General features: G+C 54.0%; 8 protein-coding genes across 8 annotated transcripts; 3 read left to right on the forward strand and 5 right to left on the reverse strand.

Annotated features, from left to right (window-relative positions):
- Nucleotides 1–521: 521 nt before the first annotated feature.
- N7482_008738 (cytochrome P450) lies at nt 522–2,790 on the reverse strand (the record flags this gene model as incomplete). Its single annotated transcript, XM_056690862.1, has 3 exons — nt 522–840; nt 900–1,759; nt 2,707–2,790. The coding sequence occupies 3 exons, from the start codon at nt 2,788–2,790 to the stop codon at nt 522–524; spliced, it is 1,263 nt and encodes a 420-aa protein (XP_056540627.1).
- N7482_008739 (class I SAM-dependent methyltransferase) lies at nt 2,632–4,500 on the reverse strand (the record flags this gene model as incomplete). The annotated part of the gene is made up of 2 exons (XM_056690863.1): nt 2,632–2,862; nt 3,001–4,500. The coding sequence occupies 2 exons, from the start codon at nt 4,498–4,500 to the stop codon at nt 2,632–2,634; spliced, it is 1,731 nt and encodes a 576-aa protein (XP_056540628.1).
- Nucleotides 4,501–5,219: 719 nt separating this feature from the next.
- On the reverse strand, nt 5,220–6,916 carry N7482_008740 (COP9 signalosome complex subunit 1; the record flags this gene model as incomplete). The annotated part of the gene is made up of 4 exons (XM_056690864.1): nt 5,220–6,248; nt 6,302–6,582; nt 6,642–6,686; nt 6,784–6,916. The coding sequence occupies 4 exons, from the start codon at nt 6,914–6,916 to the stop codon at nt 5,220–5,222; spliced, it is 1,488 nt and encodes a 495-aa protein (XP_056540629.1).
- A 715-nt stretch (nt 6,917–7,631) lies between these two features.
- On the forward strand, nt 7,632–8,858 carry N7482_008741 (uncharacterized protein; the record flags this gene model as incomplete). The annotated part of the gene is made up of 5 exons (XM_056690865.1): nt 7,632–7,725; nt 7,786–8,214; nt 8,317–8,414; nt 8,483–8,554; nt 8,610–8,858. 5 exons carry the CDS (start codon nt 7,632–7,634, stop codon nt 8,856–8,858), a joined length of 942 nt encoding a protein of 313 aa, XP_056540630.1.
- A 349-nt stretch (nt 8,859–9,207) lies between these two features.
- Nucleotides 9,208–9,946, reverse strand: N7482_008742 (uncharacterized protein; the record flags this gene model as incomplete). The annotated part of the gene is made up of 3 exons (XM_056690866.1): nt 9,208–9,579; nt 9,682–9,770; nt 9,844–9,946. 3 exons carry the CDS (start codon nt 9,944–9,946, stop codon nt 9,208–9,210), a joined length of 564 nt encoding a protein of 187 aa, XP_056540631.1.
- A 2,813-nt stretch (nt 9,947–12,759) lies between these two features.
- N7482_008743 (PX domain-containing protein YPT35) lies at nt 12,760–13,726 on the forward strand (the record flags this gene model as incomplete). Its single annotated transcript, XM_056690867.1, has 5 exons — nt 12,760–13,230; nt 13,299–13,324; nt 13,391–13,485; nt 13,538–13,595; nt 13,654–13,726. 5 exons carry the CDS (start codon nt 12,760–12,762, stop codon nt 13,724–13,726), a joined length of 723 nt encoding a protein of 240 aa, XP_056540632.1.
- Nucleotides 13,727–14,366: 640 nt separating this feature from the next.
- Nucleotides 14,367–16,037, reverse strand: ergS (the record flags this gene model as incomplete). The annotated part of the gene is made up of 1 exon (XM_056690868.1): nt 14,367–16,037. One exon carries the CDS (start codon nt 16,035–16,037, stop codon nt 14,367–14,369), a length of 1,671 nt encoding a protein of 556 aa, XP_056540633.1.
- Nucleotides 16,038–22,502: 6,465 nt separating this feature from the next.
- Nucleotides 22,503–23,941, forward strand: N7482_008745 (putative phosphatidylglycerol specific phospholipase C; the record flags this gene model as incomplete). Its single annotated transcript, XM_056690869.1, has 2 exons — nt 22,503–23,081; nt 23,135–23,941. The coding sequence occupies 2 exons, from the start codon at nt 22,503–22,505 to the stop codon at nt 23,939–23,941; spliced, it is 1,386 nt and encodes a 461-aa protein (XP_056540634.1).
- Between the last annotated feature and the right edge of the window lie 366 nt (nt 23,942–24,307).

Below are 24,307 nucleotides of genomic sequence, written 5' to 3' on the forward strand. Positions count from 1 at the left end.
AGACAGGTCAAGTCTTCAATGTCCAGTTCCAACCAAGCGCAGGCTCCCAAGACCATGCGTAGATACAAGGCCTGTGCCAAGCAGTAATGGATATCATGAGTCCTTTTTGCCTCGATCTGCGAAGCGATCATGCAATGTGACCATAAGTGCAGGCTTATCCCAAAGGAAATAGACCTTCTGGCGAGTCCAAGTACCGCTTTCGGGGCACAGCCTGATATCGAAGTTGTACAGCAGCTTGCAAAGAATAATCCGTATCTCGCAGTAAGCCAATCTGATGCGATGGAGACATAGATAGATTAGAAGAAAACGCGCTGCCGGTGACTTTGATGAGGTACTCACGTTTTGCCAAGGCAGCCCCTCGGTCCTAAACTAAATGGCTGTAATACGTCTTTCTTGTCGGCGTCGAAGCGCGGGTCACTGCCTAGCCACCGCTCTGGTAAGAAGCTGTAAGGGAGGGCAAAGTTGGATGAGGAGTGATATGAGGCATAGTGGTGGCAACTGACGGCTGTCTGCTCTGGGCGTTAGTGTGGCAGCATATTTTGGCAGGTGTGCAGAGAACGTACTCCTCCTGGCACGAATTGGCCGTCGACTGTGGCCCCGTTTGGTGGGACAATGCGCGCGAGGCTTGTCACGAAGGGTGGATACATGCGCAGTGACTCTTCTACGACGGCTGCCAGGTAGGACAGGGTGGCAGAACTGCGGAACGTGATGTCGTCGGCTGAAGCAAAGGCAGATCGAATCTCACGAGCGAGGTCGCTCATGACTCGGGAGTTGGTGCACAGGTAGAAAATACAGCCAGATAAAAGCGTCGCGCCGGTTTCGCTACCTGCAATAATGAGGCTGTGGTGGCGAGTTAGCCCCCAGGTGAAATGATAGATGCTGCTGCTGGAAAGACTTACATGAAAGCGTTCGAGTGGATTCTCGCTCTCGTCATAATCTCACCCCCATCACGATCCGGCTCTTTAGACTCACTCATTCCATTCTGCAGGATCGCAGACATAAAGTCCGGCCGGGCCATTTTGGTTTCCAGACGCCGATCCGCTCTGCGAGCAGCCAGGTCAAAGTGTTCTACTGCCTTTTGCTTGACTCGCTTGGGAACAAGAGCAAACAGCAAGGCGTGAAAGACCGGAAATTGGCGCGCCATACCATGGAAGGCGAGCGCTTTGATCGACTTGAAGATCAAGTCAATCCATGGGTGCAGCGTACTATTTTTGAGACAGCCAAATGACTCGCCAAACATCAAGTCACCTGTGATGTCGAATGTGGTATAGTTCATCCAGTTCTTAATATCAATACTAGTGGAACCATTCTGGATCTCCACCCGCAGTTTAGAGATCATGGTATCGACATAGTCCGTGATGAGAGACTCTTGATCCCTGAGTGCACGCTCGGAAAATGCATGGGCTAGTAGCTTCCTCTGACGCGCATGGGAGGCATTATCTATCTCGCAGACGAGATGGTTGACCCCATTGGCTGGCGGCAAATAATGCGATGGATCTTTAGCAAAACAACCCCCGGGCCGAGCGCCATAAATATCACGGAATGCCTGCGGGGTATTGAACACAAGTTCATCTGGGCTGACGCGCACCACGGGCCCATAGCGCTCATGCAAAGCCGTAACGTCCAAATGGACATAGCCGCGCAACACCGACAATTGGCCCGGAATGCGCGAGATGGCCCAGAGCCTCGGGCCCGGGAACCGGGCAAGCGGTGACCAGCACAGCTGGTAGGTGATGCTATATATAAGTCCGAGTAAGACCTGGGGGTGATGGCGCAGCGGTGATTAGCGCTTGTATGCGCGGCCAGGTAGGGGTGCAGGTATGAGGATGAGGTGAGCAGTGTACGGCCCGGAGAATAAGGGACTAGGGAGTGGTGTGGTTGGGCAAGGGCCGGATGGCAGCTGTAGGATCCTGCAGCTGGCACAAATGATGGCGCACGGGAATGCAACTCACCAGGGATCCTGCAGACAGGCTCCAGAACAGGATGTTGGATGATAGATCTGGCAGTATGCTGAGCTGCGATCGCAGGTAGGAGAGGATGGACCCCAAGGCCTTGCAGATGGCCTCTGCCATGATTGTTCTACTTTTTTGGAGGCATTCGGCACTGCCTTCGTGGTGAAAAGGGTGCTGTTTCGAGACCAGTCCTGTCGGCTTGGGAGTCTGGAGATGAGGATTCCAAAGCCGCCGAAAGTAGGAGCCGAAAGTTGCACCGGAGAGGCACAGGCGCCAGTGAGTTGACGAGAAAGCGGGTGGTGGCAGGGCGAGGCGAAGAACTAAGCTCAGCTCAGCTGCGCTGGATGTGAGATGAAACTAGTTGTATTGATGGAGGGGGCTGATTTCATTGGTGTCTGTCTCGTATCTAGCGTCGTCTGTGTGGCGGCAGTAGCGTCTGCAGAAGAAGCAGCAACAAGCACAGAGTCAGCAGATGTAGTGGACGTAGTGGATGTGTACTACACCATCATTTTGATCGTGTTCCTCCATTTCCACTTCCTTCTTCCATCTTTGGTCGCAATGGCAATTGACTCTACATTCGGTCTCGCCGAATATCACTGTCTCTCTGTCCTCTCTCCGTCTCCGTCTCTCTGCCTCCAGCCCGATTTCCGACCCAGCTAACCCGCCCCATGGTAATATACTATGGCTTCCGACCGTACACGACATGTAGATGGCAATAAGTGTGGACATGTGGGTTCCTCAAGTCTCTACGTACGCCAGCAAGGAACACCTGGGTGTCGTTGTTGGACCAACCCAACACACGCGTGAAGAGCGCCAGCGAGTAGGCCTCCACTGCCATCAGCAAGGAGCACAGGTTGTATCGGCCAATCTGCTTCTGGACAGGATCCCCCGACCAAGCGTTGGAGGGGACCTAACGACCAGAGCCAAATCGAACAGAAGTTAGCCCAGTCAGACAAATCCCAACCCGCGGGAATCGGAGCAAGCACTCGCAAACAAAACAAAAAACAACCGAGAACGTAACGAATCAGACAACGAGCCACGGTCGTACCTTGTACACCTCATCCCTAACCTCTTCGAAACCAGCCTCCAGCAGCCGCTGCCGGTGGCCTTCGGCCGTATTCATGGGCCGGTGGAAGGCCTCACTGGCCTCATGCAGGCGGCCGAGATACTCGCACAACGTCGGAGCCAGGCGGAGCGTGTTGTCGTCTGACTTGAGCGCCACCTCAAACTCTTGCAATTCAATCCATCCGCCGGGCTTGAGATGCTCGTAGCCCTGGCGCAGCAACCGCGGCCAGTCAGCGATAGCGCCGCCCAGGTCCCGCGCATGAATGAAATCAAAGGGCCGGCTGGTGCTGAACAGCCACGGCGACTCGGCGTCATCGACAAGGAACTGCAGGTTTGATGGGACCCAGGATGGTTGGATTGGGCTCAGATCCGTGCCGATGACTTCGGCGCTGGGGTAGCTGTCTGCGAAGTCGATGGCCCAAATACCGGTGCCGGTGCCGATGTCGAGGACGCGCTGGAGGTTTTTGTCTAGGGGAGCGCGGAATAGGGCTCCGTTGAGGACGAGGTTCCGGACGTGGTGGAGGAGATCTTGTCGGTCTTGCTCTTGTTCGTCGTTAGGGAGGACGTAGTGTCCTTCGCGGTAGGAGTGGTATCGTCGGCCGTTTTCGTAGGCGTAGTTCTTTACGTCTGATAGAAGTGACGTGGTGTAGCTGGATGTGTCAGAGTAGTCGTCGTCGAATATGGAGCTTCCGTCGTCATTTGTCGAATCTGTGGATGGCGTGTCCCCGGTATCCTCTTCATCTGGCGGCGGGGATGGCTGCGAATGGGGACCGGGTGGATCAAAAGAAGATGGTATTGATGGGTTTACTGATCGCACAACATCATGGTCACTCATATTTTCCGAAATTGGCGTTGAGTTGAATGTTGTTGATATTGATGGTAGCCATGCACGTGCGTCTTCAATGGTGGATGTCACTGCCAGGAGGTTTGAAGCTGAGTCTGTAGAATTTGGCGTAGAATCTTGTGTCAAGAGTTCTTCTTCTGTGATGTTGTCTTCCTCAACAGCCTCTGGTATCGGAGCCAATTGAGATGGTACTGCTAGTACGTGCTCCACACCATCACCCCCGGGGTTTGCAATGGTCTTGTCCGCACCAGAGTTCCCTGTCACCTGCGGAGCCATCGGTGCTGAAGCAATCGACGGTAAAAAGGCCTCCACATTTGCCTCGTAAACTAGGGGTTCACTCTCGGCCACCTGGCTCCCCTGGAGTGATGGGTACGGGAACGAGGGCAGTTCCTTCGGCCTGGGGCCATCCATCACGATCCGGGATTCAGGATTCAACGGCAAAAGCCGCGGTGACTCCATTGCGCTGCGCCCGTCGTCACCATTTCCATGGGCACCAGTGGAAGCAACGAGATCGTTGGACGCAGAAGGCGATGGCAAAGCCATGTCAGTGACCACGCCAGTCTTGGGAAGATCGAGGAGAGGTTTTTCAGCGCACATTGTATGATAAGAGCAGCAGAAGCTGAGCAGGGCGGCAGTCATGAGGACCGAGTTGCTGTCCCAGTGGTCTCACAGTAACGTTCCGCTTGTCGAACGACCTAGTGGTGAATCAGACCGGGCGAGCCAGTGGACGTCCAGTCAGCGAGGCGTCTTGTGCCAGGGAAAAGAGGACTGGCGCTCATCCGTAGAAACCCCGGTGGGGTCTGTGTGGACCACTTTGGGATTACTGGGTGCATCCGGACGTGCTTGCTTTGGAGCTGTGACGTCGAAAAGGCGGGTTTCTCCATGTAGGACAAGGAGGTCGGGAAACTGCGCCGAGCGATATCAGAGACTGCATGGTAGAATGGTCGAGCCGGTGGGCGTTCGTATATTCCAAGAAATGCAACATTCCTGCCAATAGCTCAAGTCCCAAACGTCTGCATAGGAATCGCTTCCTTCGGCTTGGTTCTGGATTACCGTTCAAATCGGATTGTCCGGGTCCAGCGCTCACTGGGCTTAAAGAAGCGAGAGAGCAAAGAAAGTTGGATCCTGGTCGAGGGCATACCCGAGACTAAGGAACGGTAACTTACGGGAGGGAAACCAGCTACATTAATACAAGAAAGCACAGTCTCATTTAGCAATGTCTTTTCAGCGCCGAGGGCTAGGCTCTGGCCATACCCTCCGCTAGCTTTTTAGTGCGGGTATTATCTCATGCCTCATTTACATATCGAAAAGCGCTAGCACCTTGGCGGCAGGAAGAAGGGGGAATATCATAAGCCAGATCAGCTGCGCAATCCGCCTCGAGTAAAACGCTCCGCTATGCCCATGCCTCTCGTTTCTGACGGGTGACTCATGCGGGACCGCCGCTCGCCCTCAGGAGCGCACACCTCCAGCCCAGCATGAAGCACGCTGGCGCGCAGAATGCGCAGGTGCGCCTCCTCGTTGAAAGAGCGCAGAGACTCCAATGTGTTATTTTGAACCTCTGTTCTCAGGTCGGTCTGGTTCGAGACTAGCACTCCCTTTTCCAGGTCGATGCGTGCATCCAGCACACCCTTCTTTATCAGGCGGATGAGTTCCTGGACAAATGGCGATGAAACCCCGGTGGGCTGTGCTTCACCACCGACTACTTCAGGGGCAAAGATCGCGGCCATGGAGTCCAGCGTGACGCGGCTGAAGGGTACCAGGTACTGCTTAATCGCCTTGGTGCGGATCAGCGCGTAGAGCTCAGAGACATAAGGCTGTAGATGAAGGTCAAGAAGGTAATCAGTGCGGTAAGCATCCAAGATATCCAGACAGGGGCGGAACTTGGAGTTGCAGAAGAAGCCAATCGCACGGCGAATGTGCGGCTCGAGTTCGAGGAAGTTGCGGAAGCCGCTGTTGTCCAGGACGCGGTGCTGCAGTTGCACGCGATCCATAGATGCCAGAGCACACAAGCCGCCGTAGACAGCGACATCGTTGGGCGTGATGACCTCGTTGAAGGTGTCGGAGAGGGAAGATTCGGTGGACAGGAAGCTGTTGGCGGCGTCCAGGTACGAGCCTGAATGCATCTGTGCAAGACCCAGTGCGGCGGACATCTTGGGCTGGTTCTTGGCCTGGTCCTCTGGTTTCGACTGGGAGTTGCGCAGGCGGTGCACATTGGACTGGACGTTTAGCCAATCGCCACGCTCAATGGAGACGTTGATCAACTTAAAAAGCATGGACGCTATGTGGTTCGGTGTTGTGCAGTAGTCTCGCATACGGGTATACGCCTTAGAGGCGGCGACCAGATCGCCAGTCTCGTAGTAATGATTGCCAATATCCTCGTTGCCCATCTGCAGAGATTAGTCACTTGTGTTTGAGAGGATGCTCGGAGTTCTTTACATACCCGGATGCTCTCTTTAATTAAATTATTCTTGTATCCCCTAAGTTCCTGCTCCAGCCGTTCGGATTGCATCTGGACTTGGCGTTGGACATTACGGACCCACGCGGTGTCGAGCGAGGCATCCTCCTCGTTTGGTGCTGCCTCCGCCAGAGCGCGAACTGCCTTCTCGTACTGGACCACATCTTTTCCTGATTTGGCCTCAGCTACTGCGAGTTTGAGTGCCTCTGTAGCGAGGACTGTGGAAGACGTTCCTATGAGGTAAAGGCGATCGAATCGGGTCCGGCCTGGAGAGAGTCGCGGGATTAGGAGGAGCTTGTAGAGAAAGGCCGCATTGTTGACTCACCGACGTAGTTTGCAATGTAGGAGTCAAGGTCGAATTTGGGAGGATCTGCCAGGTTCCACCTGTCAGTTGCTGGGCTCTTCTAGGGTTCAGGGCAGCTATCGGCGGGTGTTGTGTTGCCTGCCCCGCAGGACGATCAACTCACCATGGACTTTGATCCGAGGGATACTCTCCGGATTTTCACCGCCAATTAGAGGGCCCGCTGTGGGATAGCCGGGTGTATATGAGGCAGCGGATCCGGCCTGTGTAGAGGGGAAGGCATCTGGCAGCGTGTCCATCTCGCCTACGCTGCCGGGAGACGCAGCACGAGCGCCAGGAACACGGACGGTGACAGGAAGGGTGGCAAGTAAGGCAAGTGAGGCAAGCAAATCAAATTACCCAGCGGCCAACAAGTTCAAGGGTCCAGGATGATCTGAATCAGGGGAAAGATGCTGTTTTGTGAGAGTGGGAGAGAGGCAGGTCGCTCATCATTGTGATGGCTCGTTGGCTGGGGAGCTGATAGGCAGTATCCCACCGCCCAGTCTACCGCCATTTCAGCCTCACTGGTAGAAGAGATTCGCCGAGCATATTTTCATCTTCAAAAAGAAAGCTCCTCTGGGGCTACTTTTCAGAAATCTTGCTTTTGATAGGACCTGCCAGGCATTAACAGCTGCTCATCCGAAAGTCCTGCGTTTGCCTGAGGCATCCACAAATCTTCGTCCGAGGTCTCCGCAGAGCCTCGGGACTGTGAGTAATCACGAAATGATCGGAATCGGTCCCCGGATTCTCGACTAGCGGCTACCAAAGCCAATGGGAACCCGCGCGGCCTTAAAAGCAATTGCATTTTTTGATGACCAAATAATTAATTGATGCAATAATCTCGGCCTTTGCGCAACACTCCGTCCACAGTGGTGCCAGCTATATATATTTAGCGTCATCCCCCACCCTGTCCATCCCCCGTCTCCCCGCATTCCATCAGATCAAATAACGAAGCTAGCTATGAGCAACGACAACATGGCACGTCCGGAACTCGTCGCTCTCGTCATGGGCGCTTCTCGCGGCATCGGCCGCCAAATAGCTATCGACCTAGCTAGCAACGGCTATGCAGGTACTTCGATTCTCAGCCACAAGGAAACCTACTGGAGGGCGAGCTAACTCAGACCCCCAGTAATGCTGGCGGCAAAAACCACCTCAGACGCCACCAAAACATTCCCCTTCCCACCAGACCCCAACTCCTCCGCATCAACCATTAACACTGTAGAGCGCGAGATCCGCGCAGCAGGCGGGCACGCCGCCTCCGTGGCCGTGGACGTACGCGACGCCGCGCAGATCCAGAACGCCATCGACGAGACAGTCCGGATCTTCGGTAAACTGGATGTCCTGGTATACAACTCGGGCGCGATCTGGTGGTCCTCGGTGGAGAAGACACCGTTGAAGCGATTTAAGCTTATGCAGCAGATTAACCCCGAGGGCCTGTATGCGACAGTGCAAGCGGCGTTACCGGCGTTTGAACGGAACGGGTGGCAGGGGCGGATTGTGGTTGTTTCGCCGCCAATCTATTCGCGGTTCTTCAGGGGGAAGACTGCCTATGCAATGGGTAAGCTGGAATATACCCCGGTCCTTACGCGATTTTGAGAAGCCCGAGGTTTCTGGGCCTTGTTCAACCATGATGCTTACCTTGGAGGGATTTACGTCACAGGCAAGGTGGGAATGAGCGTTCTGGTTAAAGGTCTGGCTATGGACTTTGTCCGTCAGGAGCGCAATGAGATGGCTATTACGAGTATCTGGCCTGCATCGGTAGGTGCAAGAACAAATGGTGGAAGATCTTGGATATGCAATGGAACAGCTAGCTAACCCGCATGCAGTCCATTGAATCTGCCGCCACAGAGTTCAACAAATCCGAGGATACGTCCTACAAGAAGGACCTGCGAAAACCCGTTCGTTAATGCAAACCCTGCCATCCTACGGATCAATTCGCTGAACATGCTCTAGAAAATCTTCTCCGACGCTATCCTGGAGATGCTCCGCGCCCCAGCAGCCCAAGTGAACGGGCTCCTGGACACCGATGAGGACTTCCTCCGCGAAAAGTGCGGGGTTACCGATTTCTCACAGTACTCGGTGATTCCAGGCTCGACTCCGCGCCGGATCATGCCTGCGCAGTTTCCGGTGCTGGAGGTTGCGGAGCAGGACGATGAAGGGCAGCGGATGGATAGTGCTCATATTCGAGCTGCTAAGATTTAGGGCGAGAGTGTAGGAAGGCGGCCATGTATCTGAGAAAAAATCATGTCCATTCGCTAGACTGGGAAGCGGGATGGATATGGAGGAGCAAATAATACCCTTTTACTTGAAGCTAGTAACTCTTCCGTGATCAAGGATGCCGCCAATATTGGTAGATTGCAATAGATACCGATCCCATTAATGCAAGACTATACGCAGAAAAAGGAAACGCTCAATGCGAATGCAAAACAAAAGAACACAACGCAGTCCACATGAAGCCAGCCGAAACACCATGGCTAGAATTAGAATCAGAATCATGAAACTCCCTTCTCCACCCACTCAGCCCACTTCTGCTCCCAGCGTACACTACTCCTCACAGCAGCACCGCAAGGCCGGCAACAACGCTACCAACGAGCACACAGAGCCCAGAAACATGTCCCATGTCGACAGAGTAGGCCCGCGGCGCAGCACCAGTTGCACCACCGGTCTCAACGACGGTGGCGGCGGCGGAAGTTGTGCTGGCGGCAGCAGACGACGCGGTGGTAGTCGTGACGTTCACGCGGGGTGGGTTCTGGGCTCCGCAGGGGTTGTCGCTCTGGCACTTGGACTGGCAGGCAGAGTCGGCGCAGTTCTTTATGCATTGGCTGTTGGCTTCGGTGCAGATGAAGTAGGGCATGGTTTGGGAGTACTCGGAGGCATTGGGGGCGACGCTGTTGCTGCAGATGCAGCTGTAGCTTAGGGTTTCCTGAGTCGTTGGTCAGTATGAGCAAGGGGGAGTGGTGAATAGAGATAGATCTGGATATATTGGGATGTTGGGGAATGGGAATGGGGAGAGAGTGAAACTTACGGCAGAGCAGTTGTTGACCTGGGGCACACCGGTGGTGATTTGCAGGCACAGGAGGGGACAGGCGGATTTCTGAGCGGTGCACCATGCCTCTACAATACTGGTTAGCATGATATATGATTTTTGTGGAGTTGATTTGGGAGACTCTTGACAGGAGCTACTTACGCCGGGTGGCAATAGGCACGGAGCTCGGATCGATGCTCGAGGCAGACTGGCTGTTCGCCAGGGTGGCAGCCGAGGCCAGGATCAGCAGCAGCTTGGAAAGCATGGTGGCTCGGTGGGAAGGGTAGCTAGAACGGTAGAGGACTGGGGAGGTGACTAGCCAAAATGTGTCAGTGGCGACACAGATAATAGACGACCAGCAAGCAAGAGCATGGATATCGGTTATACGCATGCGGATAAAAATAGACAGTGTGGGCAGAGGAATGAAGGGGGGTGGACGGGACCGCCAGGTCTTAGAACTCACAGTGAAGTGTGGGGATTCCTGGGCCTGCTTCGAGAAGGGGGTGCGGGAGGCACGCACGCAAGCAATAAAGATAGTCGATTAATGCAGGCGGGCCGTGAATGTAGCGACAGACGGGTGGAGCGACAGGTCGGAAGGTAGAATAAAAAGTCGAGAGGGATGGGGACAAAGGAGAATAAAAAGTAAAGAGCGGAGTGGAGAGGGTCGTCCAAGAGATCACGCGGACCCGTGATAAAAATACTCAAACCCTGAAATACTACGGATTTAGTTTGGCCTCTATCTAATTTTGGTTAAGGGTCTACTCGCGTTGAAGGGGACCGGCACCAGAATGTCCTGGTGCTTGGCTGGTGGCCCGAACAAATCGCTAGTGTTGTGCCGAGTGGAGTGTGATACCGCATTTGTATAGGCATTTTTTTTTTGCTTGCTTTGATTGAAAAGTGGAGAAGACGGCAGCCACGCAGCATTGATCCTACTGGACTGTGCCATGCACAGCAGCTCAACCGACAAACCCCACCGACATGACCAGAATCTTCTTTACCGACAGCTATCTCCGCAGGAGCTCGGAGAGCTCCAGGCCAGACCCTCCCTTAGGCGGTGGACTTGCCGATCCGGGGATCTCGGCTGTCACAACTCCTTCCGCTACCCCTTTCCAGCCTTTTCCAGATCTCTCGTCGGCATGAGAGACGAATATCGTACATGTGCTGGAGGGGCGGTGGTCACTCCATTTTGCACACGGACTGGTCCCCACTGCAACTGTAACGAGGCGAAAAGAGACCAAGTAGTGCCCGCCACTGTGTTGAAAACCGCGGTAGATAAGGGCGGATGTCTCAGTCTAGCTGCTGGCCGATCACCGACGCTTACTGGGATGGGCCTAGCGCAGGGTGTTTGGCCGAGTCGGGGTGGCAGTTGGCGAGGGTCCTCGGGAACCACTCTCCACCGGGGGAAAAGAGGAGAAGCCGGAAGGTAATAGGGGAGTCAGTGTAGGATATTGCAATATCAAGGGACGTTGTGGTGTATGCATTGTATTCACTTATATAAATTGCAGTGGGCTTGTTGACGGTCCGGCACATTCCAAACATCCAATTGCGGGCTCAACCTCTCAGAAGGGGGAAGCTTACTGTAGCTACTGGACAGTACGTTACATGCAGATTGGGTACGGTATATGACGGTAATACAGCAGCTGTGAATGATGAGACGGACGCTAACTTGGTGTATTAGCTGGAGCCGGAATTGACTGCTGAATGTCCCGCCTCGTAGCGTGGAATGAGAAGAGTGCCGTGTTGCTTCAGATATCCTCGAGTCTGCGTTCCTAAATCCCGGCTCTGCCCCTCTGGATGCTGGTCCTGATTCATAATACGGGGCCACTGCCTTCGTCGCACCATTCTCACGCCAGCTGGAGTAATGGAACCAAGGCTAGTACTTCGCAGAAGTAAAGCCCTATGTATGCATCCTATAACCCCGCACCTTCTCTCTTAGTACAAACGAGCAACCCCGATAATAAGCGCACGGTCCTACTGCGGGTGTGATGGGGCAAACATAATTATCGCCTCTTGGTGCTTTGTAGTCCCACGTCTCCCTCCGTCTACGCCCGCGACCACGGTAAAGAGAGCCTTCGGGTCGGACATTTGCCTATCACCCCATACTGTATCATTGGCGCTTGCATTTGCCTTTAGGTCTACAAGGAGACAATTACAGAAAGTGGAAGTCACGCTCATAGCTGTGACTTGGAAATGTCTATTCCAAAGAGGCTAGAATTCTGGAGAAGAGATTCATAGCTCCCCGAACTTAATTTTGTTGTTACCTCGGTTTGTATTTTGACATTGATGATGTTTACGTAGTCTTAGCTAAACACATTCTCATTATAGGCCACCCTGAATAGTATACTCTACATTGTCTCAAGCACGAGAACTTCCCGATAACCTGCACTGGCAATTTTCCATCTACCACGTGGATTGCCCATATGCACCACTATCTCAATGGGAACCACTGAAATCTTGGGCATTCAATATCGATGTACTGTAGATAAGCTAATTATCGCGTCGTTAAACACAACATACAATATACTAAAATTGGAAAAAAGGTGTACTGTATGAGACAGATAAACGGAGGCCCGAGTGGATACTTACTGTATGACTTTTACTATTACCATACCATACCATGCATGTCAGACCAAAGCCCGATAGACACGCTTACATAACCACTCCGCCGGACCCCCCCCCCAAGCTCCCTGAAACATCCGCCCTTTGACTCCCTACACGCCGAGCTAAAAGTTCCCCTATTCAAGCCCGCTTGGACTCGGAAGCCGGTTTCAAGGTCAGTTATTCTCGTTATGTACATTCCCTATGCATTGCCGAGGGTTAGAATGCAGTGGTATGCCCACACAGCCCACGCATCGCTCGGTTTTCCCCTCTCCGCGCCCGTCCAGATTCCTATAATTGTCTCTCCCCGCATGGATCCAACGCTCCGCATGAAACATACATCGACCCATACGCATCGCGTAGGACCGGTCCTCAATGGCTCCGCTCACAGACACTGGCTCACGCCGACGACTGCTGACTGACGCTGACTGCTTCCTAGCTCCACGCTACTGGATACCCGCTCGACTCACTATCTAATGGATGGAGCCTGTGACTGAGGAGGCCGCTCCGGCACCTCGGCCGCAGCCGCAGCTCTCCTCCCCGCCCCCCACCGTGCATCCCAACCCCGCAGTGCAACTAGAAGGCCAGCCCACCACTGTCGGCAACGAGAATAGACCTGATCACGGTGACGGTGACGGCAATGGCAATGGCAATGCCACGGTGCTGTCGCCACTGCCAGAGAGCACGGCTTCGAGTGTCAAGTCCCGCCCTGTGTCGGGCGTCGTCCCGCCATACTGGCAACGACATGAGCGGGCTGCGTCCCGCGCTTCGCAGAGCTCGCTGGCGCAGTCGAGGATTATAAGACTGGAGGATCATACGGCGGATCCGGACTCGGAGACGAGTCGAGGGTTGTGGGCAAGGAGTGTTGCTATTGATGATCATGTTGTTGTGCAGGGGATGACCGGGGTGGGATCGTATGTGGTGTGGAATTGTACGATCCAGACTCTTGATGTAAGACCTGAGCTGGACGTGGAAGGTGTTCGTTTTTAAGGATCGCGTGTTCTAACGGGCTGCTGTAGGGAGGTCCGATTACGGTGCGAATGAGGTATGTGTTTCTTGTGTTCTCTCCTTCCAGATGCCCTTCGAGCGTTCGTGCTGACTCTCTGCTTAGATACTCTGAATTCGATGACCTGCGACAGAGACTGGAGTCTTCTTTCCCTCATGCGAGAAGTGCCTTGCCGGCACTTCCCCCGAAGAGTGTACTCTGTACGGGAGTTCATGAAATTCCTCGCAGAAACCGAAGCTGACTGTGTCCTAGTTAAATTTCGTCCTAAGTTCCTGGAGTCTCGGCGCGTTGGTCTGGAATATTTTCTCAAGTGAGAGCGCCTGCCCCTCCTGTGCTTGGTTGGACTGGTCCTCCTCTAACCTCACCAGCTGTATCCTTTTAAATCCCGAATTCTCCAGCTCGCCCATCGTGAAGGACTTTCTTTTTGGCCGAATGTCCTGAACATGACTCGCGCTGTATATGTGCATCTGTGTTTTTGAGAACTGCGTCTGTACCAACACTTACAATAGCCATGTTCTGGAATGGCATAACACTGCATTGGAATTATCCGGACTCATCCAGGTTCCTTAGTATAGGCAACCATGCAATCTACCCTGCCAGAAATCAAGTCAAATTTTGTTCTTAAAAATCCCGTCTCTACTAGCTTGACTTGCACCTACGACATTTGCATCGATACTTGGCACTGGCACCACAGAAGCACTCAGGAACAGTTTATTGAAGGTAAGTCGAAGTAGAAAGACATAACATGAAAAGAAAACTGAATACCGGATAGGTAGGATTAAACGCCCTCGACACTGGGCACCGTACAAACGAGATGAAAGAGAAGGACATGCGCCGACAGTGACCGTGACAGTAATAGATAGGTGGCAGACCAAATGTGGCCCGTCCAACCCACCACGTCCGATAACCAAAATAACGCCGTGCTATGATACAAATTCAATATTTGCATATGATACAGCAACAGGGAAGCATAAGCATAAGCACTGACCACACCAGCGCAAGTGTATATGTATGGCCATATGGTGTCCCGAGAAGAGAAGAGCCGAGTAATGCAGTCCGCGGCTTAAACGCAATTTCCACATCACCCGTTCCCGGCAACCGGATGATCCCCTGGTGATTGAGACGATGGAGTTGGAGGCGACGGTGCCTTGTCTTTGCGTCTGGACACCAACGCGCGCAGATCCGCCAACACAAGCTTGCGCAAACTGATATTGGCCATATGAATCATAGCCAGAAACTGCCGCGGCCCCGGCAATCCGCCTGGAAACACAAGATAAAGTCCAGAATCCTGTTCCGGGTCCGGTCGGAACTTATCATGGTACGCCTTCTTGCCATGGAGCGGGAGCCGATGGAAGGTATGCCCATACAGCTCCCTTGTGAGACCCACCAATGGGCTCGCCATACCGGAAATGTCCTCCCGCGCCAGCGCATCCACAGGCTCAAACCCGAACCCTAGATACGAGACACCCGCACGGTGCAGCAGCGCCATCGCCGCGACGATTAACAGATCGCTGATCCCCTTGGGCGCGCCCGGTGCCGCGATGCACGGGTCGACATGGTATCCGCCTTCGCCCAGGTGCCGCAGCGCTGCAAAGCCGTTGATCGTGCCGTCCGGTCCGCGACTGTACACGAAGGTCATCAGAGCCGGCAGTGCGAAAGGGTCGTACACGGTGATGAAGGCCTGGGGGCCGGCAGCGAGGTTGCGCTGCGCGCGCCACGCCTCGTAGATGCCGACCAGCTCAGTCTGCAGCTCGGCATCGGTGCCGTGCACGGCGGGGGCGTACACGCCCAGGGTGACGCCACCCTTGGCACGGTTCAGCAGCTGCCGGTTCTGCACGGCGATGCGCTTGCCGCTGCGCTCGAGGAGGACATCGTTGCTTTGCGGGTTGAGCACGCGCTCCGTGCCGAAGCGGATGGTCGTCCATCCGTGCGGCTGGGCGTGGTCGCGGACGAACGATGCGCTCGCGCCCATGAAGGCCAGGCCCCAGTGATGTCGCCGGCGGTATGTGGCGAACTCGGACAGGAGGGAGGGAATCATGAGCGGCTCGCAAAGCGGATCGCCACCGACGATTGCAACGCCATTTTTCACTTTGAAGGAAAGCGCCCCGGTGCAGTTCTTGTTTACGAAGAAGCGGTAGCTGTGGTCGAGGATGCCCATGTGCGCAACGCGGCCGTATTGTGCGGTTAGACGCTGGATGGCGGCCATCGTGGAGAAGTCGCCGAGGCAGAAGACTGCGCCCTGCTGGCCGGCTGGAGGGCTGGTGCGGAGGGACTTGGTGCTGGGGTAGTGCGGGATGGATAACTTGGGTGCGGCGGTTGAGGTAATTGATGCGGTGATTTTTTGCGACTCGCGGTCGTCCAGGCTGGTGGCGGGTGTAATTTCGACGCCCGTCAGCGTGCGACTGCTACTGCTTCGGGAGCTGGCGCACGATGATGCCGTCAGAGATGTGGTGAAGTGGCTGCGCAGGTGGTCCACGACGGGTGTACTTGACACATCCAGGTGGTCGTCGAGCCCAGGGGTGATGGTGAACATCTGGTCGACCAATGCATCGCCCAGCTCGTCCAGCAGCAGTGATTTCTTTGCCTTTGAACCCGCGACATCGACCGAGTTCTTTCGGCTTCGCCGGCCGCGCTTCTTTTTCTCAGGCGCAGGGGATATGCTGATGGTAGGCTGCACGACGGATTTTGCCGCACTGGTCACCATTCTGGGTGGTACGGCCTCCGCAGACGGCGACAGCAGCACAGTAGCCATGATGGGATTGAATGGGGGGAATATGAAGAATGAGGAAGGCGAGCCTGCAAAGTCTGCTCTGCACGCGACTCAATGAGCTAAGAAGGAAGGAAGCGGCCCCAGCAGAGAAACTGCCGTGTGAAAGTCGACCGAACACGTCAAGCCATCAGAGGTCTAGTGGGCCGAGGGAGTAGAAAGGGAAAGGACTGGTGAGACCGGCAGGCGAGTCGGCGTCACGCGAGAGCAATTAAAGCGATCGCTTACCCAATGAAACTCGTAGTTTGATGAGCACGAGCAATCGCATGTTACAACATGACCGCGACACCAGCCTCAAACCTTGCCAGCGCGGACAAGTCGGGCCGAGGATCCCTGGCCAGAGCATCTCGTTCTATGGAAACCGACCCATGAGCCCCGATGATAGAAATTTTCTAAAGTACAGCGAGTGACAGCCCCGGCGCCGGCTACCGGAGCTGAATCTGTGCGAACTAGCTGAGTCTGGCACATCTCACTCTATCCAACTTCGGTATTGACAGATTAGGCAGAGGAATTCCCACTTGGCAGCCAACCAAGCTTCGCGCCCCTCCGCTGCAACCACTGGATCCCGCCTCGGCCACCCGGGGGTGAAGACGAACTCTCCAATCACGCTGCGACGGAGAGATCGACAGGGTCCCAGGCTGACGTGGCCGCTAGCGTGAAGTGTGGTAGTATGCGGGAAAAAGGGTTTCGGCCAGACGTCAGACTAGGACCGCCCCGACACTAGTTGGATCGGGATGAACAATATGGGCTCTGGGGAACTGCAGGATTGTGGGCCTGCGTGCTAGAGACCAAAATCAGTCAGACTAGTCGGGGCAAGGGCAAAGGCCCAATGCAGCTCGTAATTTCCCAAGAAAACGCTGGTGCCTGAGCGGCGACATGAAAGGTCGCGCGAATTAAGCTTTAGGCAAGCCTTGTTGGACCCACTTCCTCCGGCGGGCTCTTCTGCCCTACCACGGCATGACTGTCGATTACCGTACCCGGTATGCACTTCATATACTGACGAATCTGGCAACATGTTCCGTCCTGCTTCTATATTCGATGGTGCACTATCGATCCCCCGCCTTGTCGCCTCCTATGATTCGATTGGACACCCGCCGGTCGGCTCGCAACTCTAGCCAGCCCTACCATGTGGTCTTGTGGGGACGGTCTGGAGCGAATCCATTCCGGACCTAGCTTCGATCGTGAGCCGTAGCGAGCCTGGTAAATGGCTGCCTGGTGGGACCGGAACCGAACGGGGAAATGGGACTGTCAGCGCCTGAAAGAAGGCCTGTGGAAAGCGGTCCTTTCTCTCGGCCCGCGGTCGTGGTCCGCGGGGCCCGAGACCGGGATGCCCGACTTTCTTCACAGCCCTCACGCCAAGCCGAAGCGGTTGCAATCGACCTTGACCTGTTGTTTATGTAGTCGCCTGGCAAGCGCGCCGGTGATGTGGGTGCCCTATCCTATTAGTATCGTCGGCATAGCCTTGCGGAGTACGGACTGAGTAAGACATCGCCGCCGAGCCCGCCGGAGAATCCGCGAGGTGTTCTCAAGACATTTATTGGCTGGACTAGATGGCCTAGCGGAACTGGCATTGAACCATCTAGACGAAGATTGTGGCTCTTGCCTAGAGGTCCTGAGTTCCTGGTCTAATTACTTGTTGGACCGGGATCATCACTTCCGAGGTGTGGATCAATGGGGTTGTGGATGGATGTTGCCAAGACCCCTATGGAGTAGTCTATGCATATACTGTGATGAATAGCTTGAAACCCCATGCGAGGCTGAATTGGAGATTTCTTCATCCACTCGGACCCACGGTGCCTCTGTGTTTTGCTGGGTGTCCAAATATACTTAGGGATGCTTCGACAGCATACTTCAATATACATAGTCGAGATCCTATGGCTCAACATGACACAGAATCGGCGAAACGTTAGTTCCAGGTAACCGAATCAATGCCCGTCAAAATGCCGAGATATCCATCGGGTTCCCGAGCCATCGTAGTTGCCTAATTGCTTCGCTAACAGTAGGCCGCTGGGCCGGATGATCCACCCGCGGAGGGGGAATTATGGCCGAGGTAAGAGAATAGTCTACTCGCAGCTTCTGCCCGGAGTGCAATGGTTAGATAAATAGGGGTGTATTACCCTCATCCATGGAAATACCTTCATACCATAGTGGGCATACCATAATGGGGTATTTGATCCGATGAAAATCTAGTCGAACACGTGGGGCAAAGATCGATCAGTGAAGGAACGATCGGGTGATTTCGCTTATCAAGGCGGCGATTTTGCCTCTTCGTGCCGGTGCAGTTTTCATTTTTTCACAATTTACCATCTCCGATGGTGACTCGGTGAATCTCAACCCGACCACGCTGAGGGCCTGCCCTGCATTTCATCCGAAAACGAAGGTATATTCGGCGGAGACAAGCCAATCACCCTTTCCCATGATGAGGAACTGGCAGACGAGTGACCCTGTTTTAAAAGTCGGGCCTTACTGAAAACATGCAGCACAAATGGAGGCCGATTTGTATTAATGGCTGTCTACTCGGTATGGTAATGTACCTGTCGCTGATTCAATCGATTCCGCTCACGATGAAAATTGGACACCGGTTCCCGTATGTCTCACCGCCCCTCTCGAGAAATACAACACTTACAACCTAACTACCTCCTGGCATTGCCCGTGGTGGATCTGAAGACGGGAGCTAGCACAAAGTTCTACAAGGACACGCGGGAAAGTGCAGATACTTTGACCAAGAAAAACTCCCCATACAGCGCTACTTGATCTTCAAAGCTCGAACAGTGCTGCTAAAGAGACTCATTATCCCTAGGGGAAGGGCTGGATCTAACCTGGAGACTCCTGACTTGATACCAAACCTCTGGGTAATGGTGAGGCTATGTATGCATAGCTCTTGATATACTGCATGACGCCGATTCAAGACTCGTCTTTAATACGGGTCTATTTCAAAATTACTCTAGAAATGCTTCGTTCCTACTCTAAATAAGCCCGTCATTGAATCACCGCGGGCTAAGTACAGCCCCATGGGAATATACCCCTTTAGCTATTAGGGTAGATTTTGGTTTGCCCCAAGCCCATGAATCTGACAATCTGAGTACAACCAAACCCGTCTAGGAAGGCAGGGCAGGCAGTGACTTGCCCTAGCGTGCGTCACAGGTTCGATCACATGCCAGGCAGTGAATGCATCCAGGCTGTCCTGTTTAGGAGGCCCAGCAGGCACCGAGTGAAGGCACCGGGTGCAAGGCAGCGATGTTGAGACGCCCCCTTCAGGAAATGAGGGCATCTCAGCGTCTCAACCCTGAAGGATACAAATACCTCATGCCCCCCAGGTCTTTTCTTCCTTGGTCAGCTCCCCCTCTCCAAATTATCTCCACCTTCGACAGACCCTACTCCACCCTTGGCTGGAACTTAAGTTTGTTTCAACCTCAACCCCACATGGTTTACCTTTCTCTTACATAACTTGACTTGTGCCTTCTATCTCGTCATGTCTCTCTTTTATCCTTCCTCAAGCTTTGACAAATGGGTGCTTTATCCGTGAACACACTCATGCCCTTGTTGCTCTGTCCTTGACCATGTCCACCCAACCGCATGGCATTTGGTCTTGTCCATCTCATCATGCCTCTTTATGTGACTTTAACCCTCTTCGACTGATCCATCGTGTGCTTCATGTTATCCTTTCCTCATATGTTGTTCATATCCTTACATATCAGCACTTTAACACAGTTCCATGTTGTGTTTACCTTATGGCACATTCACCTGAGTGTTGACCTGTCCCCGCCATGTGATCCTCACATATTGCCCTCTACTCATGCACATTTACCCTTTGGTCCTCTGTCTCTTGACCTTCAACCACATGGTATGTCTGCCACAATTCATGTCAGCAGAGCTATCTTTAACCTTATGCTATCTCAGGTTCCGTTGGCCACGACCCTTCTCAGCTTCAACTCGATTTCTTCTCTGAACAGGCGTCATGTAGCTGGCAACAAGAGCCAGTTTGCATCTCAGGACAACTTTAGATGGAGCGCAGTCAAACTCAACTTTGACACATTGTCATTCAGTTATTCCCTTTGTCTTCCACCATTTCCAGGCCTTACTCGTGGCTGCCATCATGCATGATTTGACTGGACTCCCCTTCTTAAACAGGCATCATGTAGCTGGAAATCTCCAGTTTGCATGTCAGGACAAATTTAGAAAGGGATTCGGCTACCATCACATGGCAGATTGATCCTCAATCACTGTCTTGAAATTGTCTACTTTACGCACTTTCCCTCCCGTGCTGCAACCATCGCACTCATCAACAAGTTTGCGCTTTGGCCGGATCCCCTTTTGAACAGGCGTCGTGTAGCTGGGTCATCCTCAGTTTGCGCGTCGGGACATATTCAAAAGGGGTGCCAGCCAGAGCCTGCACGGATACCGAATATTTCCGCCGAGAATTTCCCCGCTTGACAACCTACCTTGGACTCGGCTCGATTCCCTCCTTGAACAGGCGTCATGTAGCTGGAGGTCTCCTGCTTTGCATGTCAGGACAAATTCAACCAGGGGACGGGCTATACCAACTACATTTCCATTGACACATCAGTTTTCCATCACACTCATCCCATTCCATACTCTGCTGGCCTGGCTTATCCGGCCACGAGCCGGGCTATCCTACGGAAGGTTCCATATCATTCCCTTTTGAACAGTAATGACGTAGCGGGAGACCAGTTCGTGTGTCAGGACAAATTCAAAAATAGATCTGATTGAACCAAGGCCTTGGCGCTGATTTTCAATCACTGTCTTGCGCGGGCCTGGCTGTCTCCATCCTGAGATGCTCCCATGGATGTAAGTGGATTTTCATGGTAGTACCCCCTCTACATTACTAACGACGGCGCCCCTCATATAGGCAAACCAAACTCAATCACCCATCCGTTCGCATGCTGACCGGCTATCCCCGGCTTGTGCGCCTCCTTTCTTGCTACCTCAACTCTACCACAGAAAGTCTTCAACATCATATGATACCAGCAAGGGTTAGCTGGCCACTCTCAATTATGACACCCACCCGCTGACAACCATTGACTCTAGCTTTGTTTGACCTGGGTACAGAGAAAAAAAACACGCCCACTCAGAGGCCCTCAAAAGCAAAAAGATAAACCAGCCCACTTCTGCGTACATAAGCCCACGCTAAGCCACAATACTCCATCCGCCGCAGCATCTCAATCTCTCAACAGTCCACACACGTTGCCAACATCAGAGAGCCAATCAAACCACCCGTCTCTTCTCAAGGAGCTCTTTTGATAACCCAGGGCACTGTATGGGGTAATAATGGACCAAAGAAGGTGTCGATGTGTTACAGTCTCTTGTGCATTGTACTGGCAGCCGGGCCACTCTTCTGCTAAATATCTACCTACTGAAGCAGATCAATGAAGCCGTCCAGCACCATAATAGCACCATGTCTTCTTCCTCGTTTATGTAGACAAAATGAGCAATCCCTATCACCGGAATGGCAGGATCCTCGGTTGATACGAGCCACCAACGGCCAGCCGCGGATAGGAACCCACAACACATTCTGAAATCAAGGCACTGATTCACTTTGCTGGCGGTCTCACGGTCTCATGCGGGTCCAGCGGAACTCCAGAGAATTGATTGTACTATCTTCACGCGAATGATCAGGTTTGCCAGCGACTCTTTCAACGCCTATTGGGCGGATACTAATTCCATCGGGATCTCGAATTGCACGGCGAAGCACCGAGCTGCGGTCATCTCCATTCGCTCTTCATCCCGACGAAATTGCGCAACGGCTGCGGACACGGCGGAGTCCCGCGGGGAAGTCCGTGCCCTGGTCGTTATCAGCGAAATCTGCAGCTTTAAGCAGCTTTGACTGCATTCTACACGTGGTTGTGAGGCATGCGCTCGATACAAGCACTGATTGGCGCCTGGGCGCGCGACCAAAGCGGGGCCAATGTGGAGCTCCCCGCAGGGCGGCCAGATATGATTGGTGGAGGTGTGTTATGAGTCTCCACCGACCGACAGGTACAACAATGCCAAGCTTCTCTCCAAATATCTGCACGAATCCGAGCCGCGCTTTTTATAAACAGTGCAGCATGGCCTGAAGCTCCACGGAACGTTCCATGCAGATAGAGCGCTTGCCGGATATCGGCTCCAGTGCACGGCTCTGCTAGCAGGCCCCACTACCATCCGGCTGCCCGGTTATGAAGCCCTGCTGTTGCGTCCTTGCGACCTATGGCGTTCCATGGCGCCGACATGTGCAGCCAGCGATCGTCGCTAATTTGTCCTGGGGGAAATGAGCACGCATTGCCTTTTTTGGAAGGTGACCGTCGTAAGGGTCGTGGTATGCTCCCCTTCGTGAGCCCCGCTAAGATACAGCGAACATATAAAGTGCTGTTCAGTCCCCTCTTGGGAAATGATTCTCGCTCTTCAACCCGCCCGACTCCGTCTTCCTTCAAAGTCCAGTCCGTCTTCACCATGAAGACCAACACTCTGCTTCCCATTCTGGGTCTCTCCGGCAGCGCAGTCAGCGCGGCCGTGGCCCACAAATCCCAGGGGCCCTTCGGTTACGCGTCCGGCTCCAAGCAGTCCGTGGCCAACCTGAAGGACAAGGTTGAGAATGTTGTCTGGATCGTGCTGGAGAACCGCGGATTTGACAACATGCTCGGCGGTGTCCACAAGGCCGGCCTGGACAACGTCGTCAACAACAAGCCCTACTGCAACCCCGTGCAGGTGAACGACCCCAACAGCCAGCAGATGTGCAGCCAGTACAAGGACTTTGACTCTGTCATCCATGACCCCGACCACTCCGTTACTGGCAACAACTTCGAGTTCTATGGCACTTTCAGCCCCGACAACGAGGCCATTGCCAACGGCACTCTGAAGCCCAGCTTGAACGGCTTCGTCGAGCGCCAGATGGCCGCGTACCCGTCCATCTCCGCCCAGCGCGCCACCGAGGAGGTCATGGGCTACTACTCCGAGAGCGAGATCCCTACCCTCATCGATCTCGTTGACGAGTTCACCACCTTCAACTACTGGCACTCCTGTGTGCCCGGCGTGAGTCCCCCCACCAAACCCATGCCCCTCGATCCACCGCTAACAGCACCCAGCCCACCAACCCCAACCGTCTCTGCGGCCTTGCAGGCACTGCTGATGGTCACGGCTACAACGACGAGAGCTTCGACGTCTCCGGCGTCGACACCACCAGCATCTTCGAAGTCGCCTCTGAGAAGGGCATCTCATGGCGCAACTACGACGGCACCAACGGCGCCTTCCTGGCAGACGCCCTGTTCTTCAACTGGACCGCCGCCAACGCCAAGTCCAACGTCGTCCCCCTCGAGAACTTCTACCAGGATGCCTACCTGGGCCTGCTCCCGCAGCTGTCCTACATCAACCCGTCCTGCTGTGGCCTGAACACCAACTCCATGCACCCCTCCGGAAACGTTTCCTTCGGCCAGGTCCTGCTCAAGCAGGTCTACGACGCCGTCCGCACCGGCCCCCAGTGGGACAAGACCCTGCTGCTGATCACCTACGATGAGACTGGTGGTTTCTTCGACCACGTTGCCCCTCCCTTGGCCGTGCGCCCCGATAACAAGACCTACACCGAGACCGCGAAGGATGGCAGCAAGTACACTCTGGAGTACAACCGTCTGGGTGGCCGTATGGCGACCTGGCTCGTTTCCCCCTACGCTCCTCAGGGCTACATCGAGAACTTCGGTGTTGACCCCGTCACCGGCCAGTCTGCGTCCTACTCGTCTACCTCTGTCCTGAAGACTCTGGGTTACCTGTGGGACCTGGAGGACTTGACCCCCCGTGTGCAGCACTCTCCTGCCTTTGACCACCTGATTGGCCCCAAGCCTCGCCGCTCGACTCCGAGCTCTCTGGCCAACCCCAGCGTCTTCCCTGATGCTGTTTAAGCTGTGAAGCACAGGAGGTACGAGGCGGTTTTTTTTTTTTGACCCGAACGGGTCATAAGCCTTGCACGGATTGTAAAGTTTGATGTTTTGCTACGATGTTGATATTGATGAAGAATATTGAATAAAAAGTTCATGCGTGTCCCTATCATTGTATTTACCTGCAGCATACAGTAGATCTGTTCGACCTTTATTCTCCTGCGTCTGTCTTAATTCTGTCTGAACGTCACGGACAGTATGGCGAGGTCGGCATAGTTATAATGCTTCGGCAATGCTGACATGAGCTAGCCTTTTTCTCACCTGATCAGTGCGCCGCTGTACGTAGTTTATACCAGCAACTTGCTAGACGCCCATTGACAAGCTACGCCC

Source organism: Penicillium canariense, assembly GCF_028826845.1.
Source record: "Penicillium canariense strain IBT 26290 chromosome Unknown utg000006l_segment0_segment0, whole genome shotgun sequence".
NCBI lineage: Eukaryota > Fungi > Ascomycota > Eurotiomycetes > Eurotiales > Aspergillaceae > Penicillium > Penicillium canariense.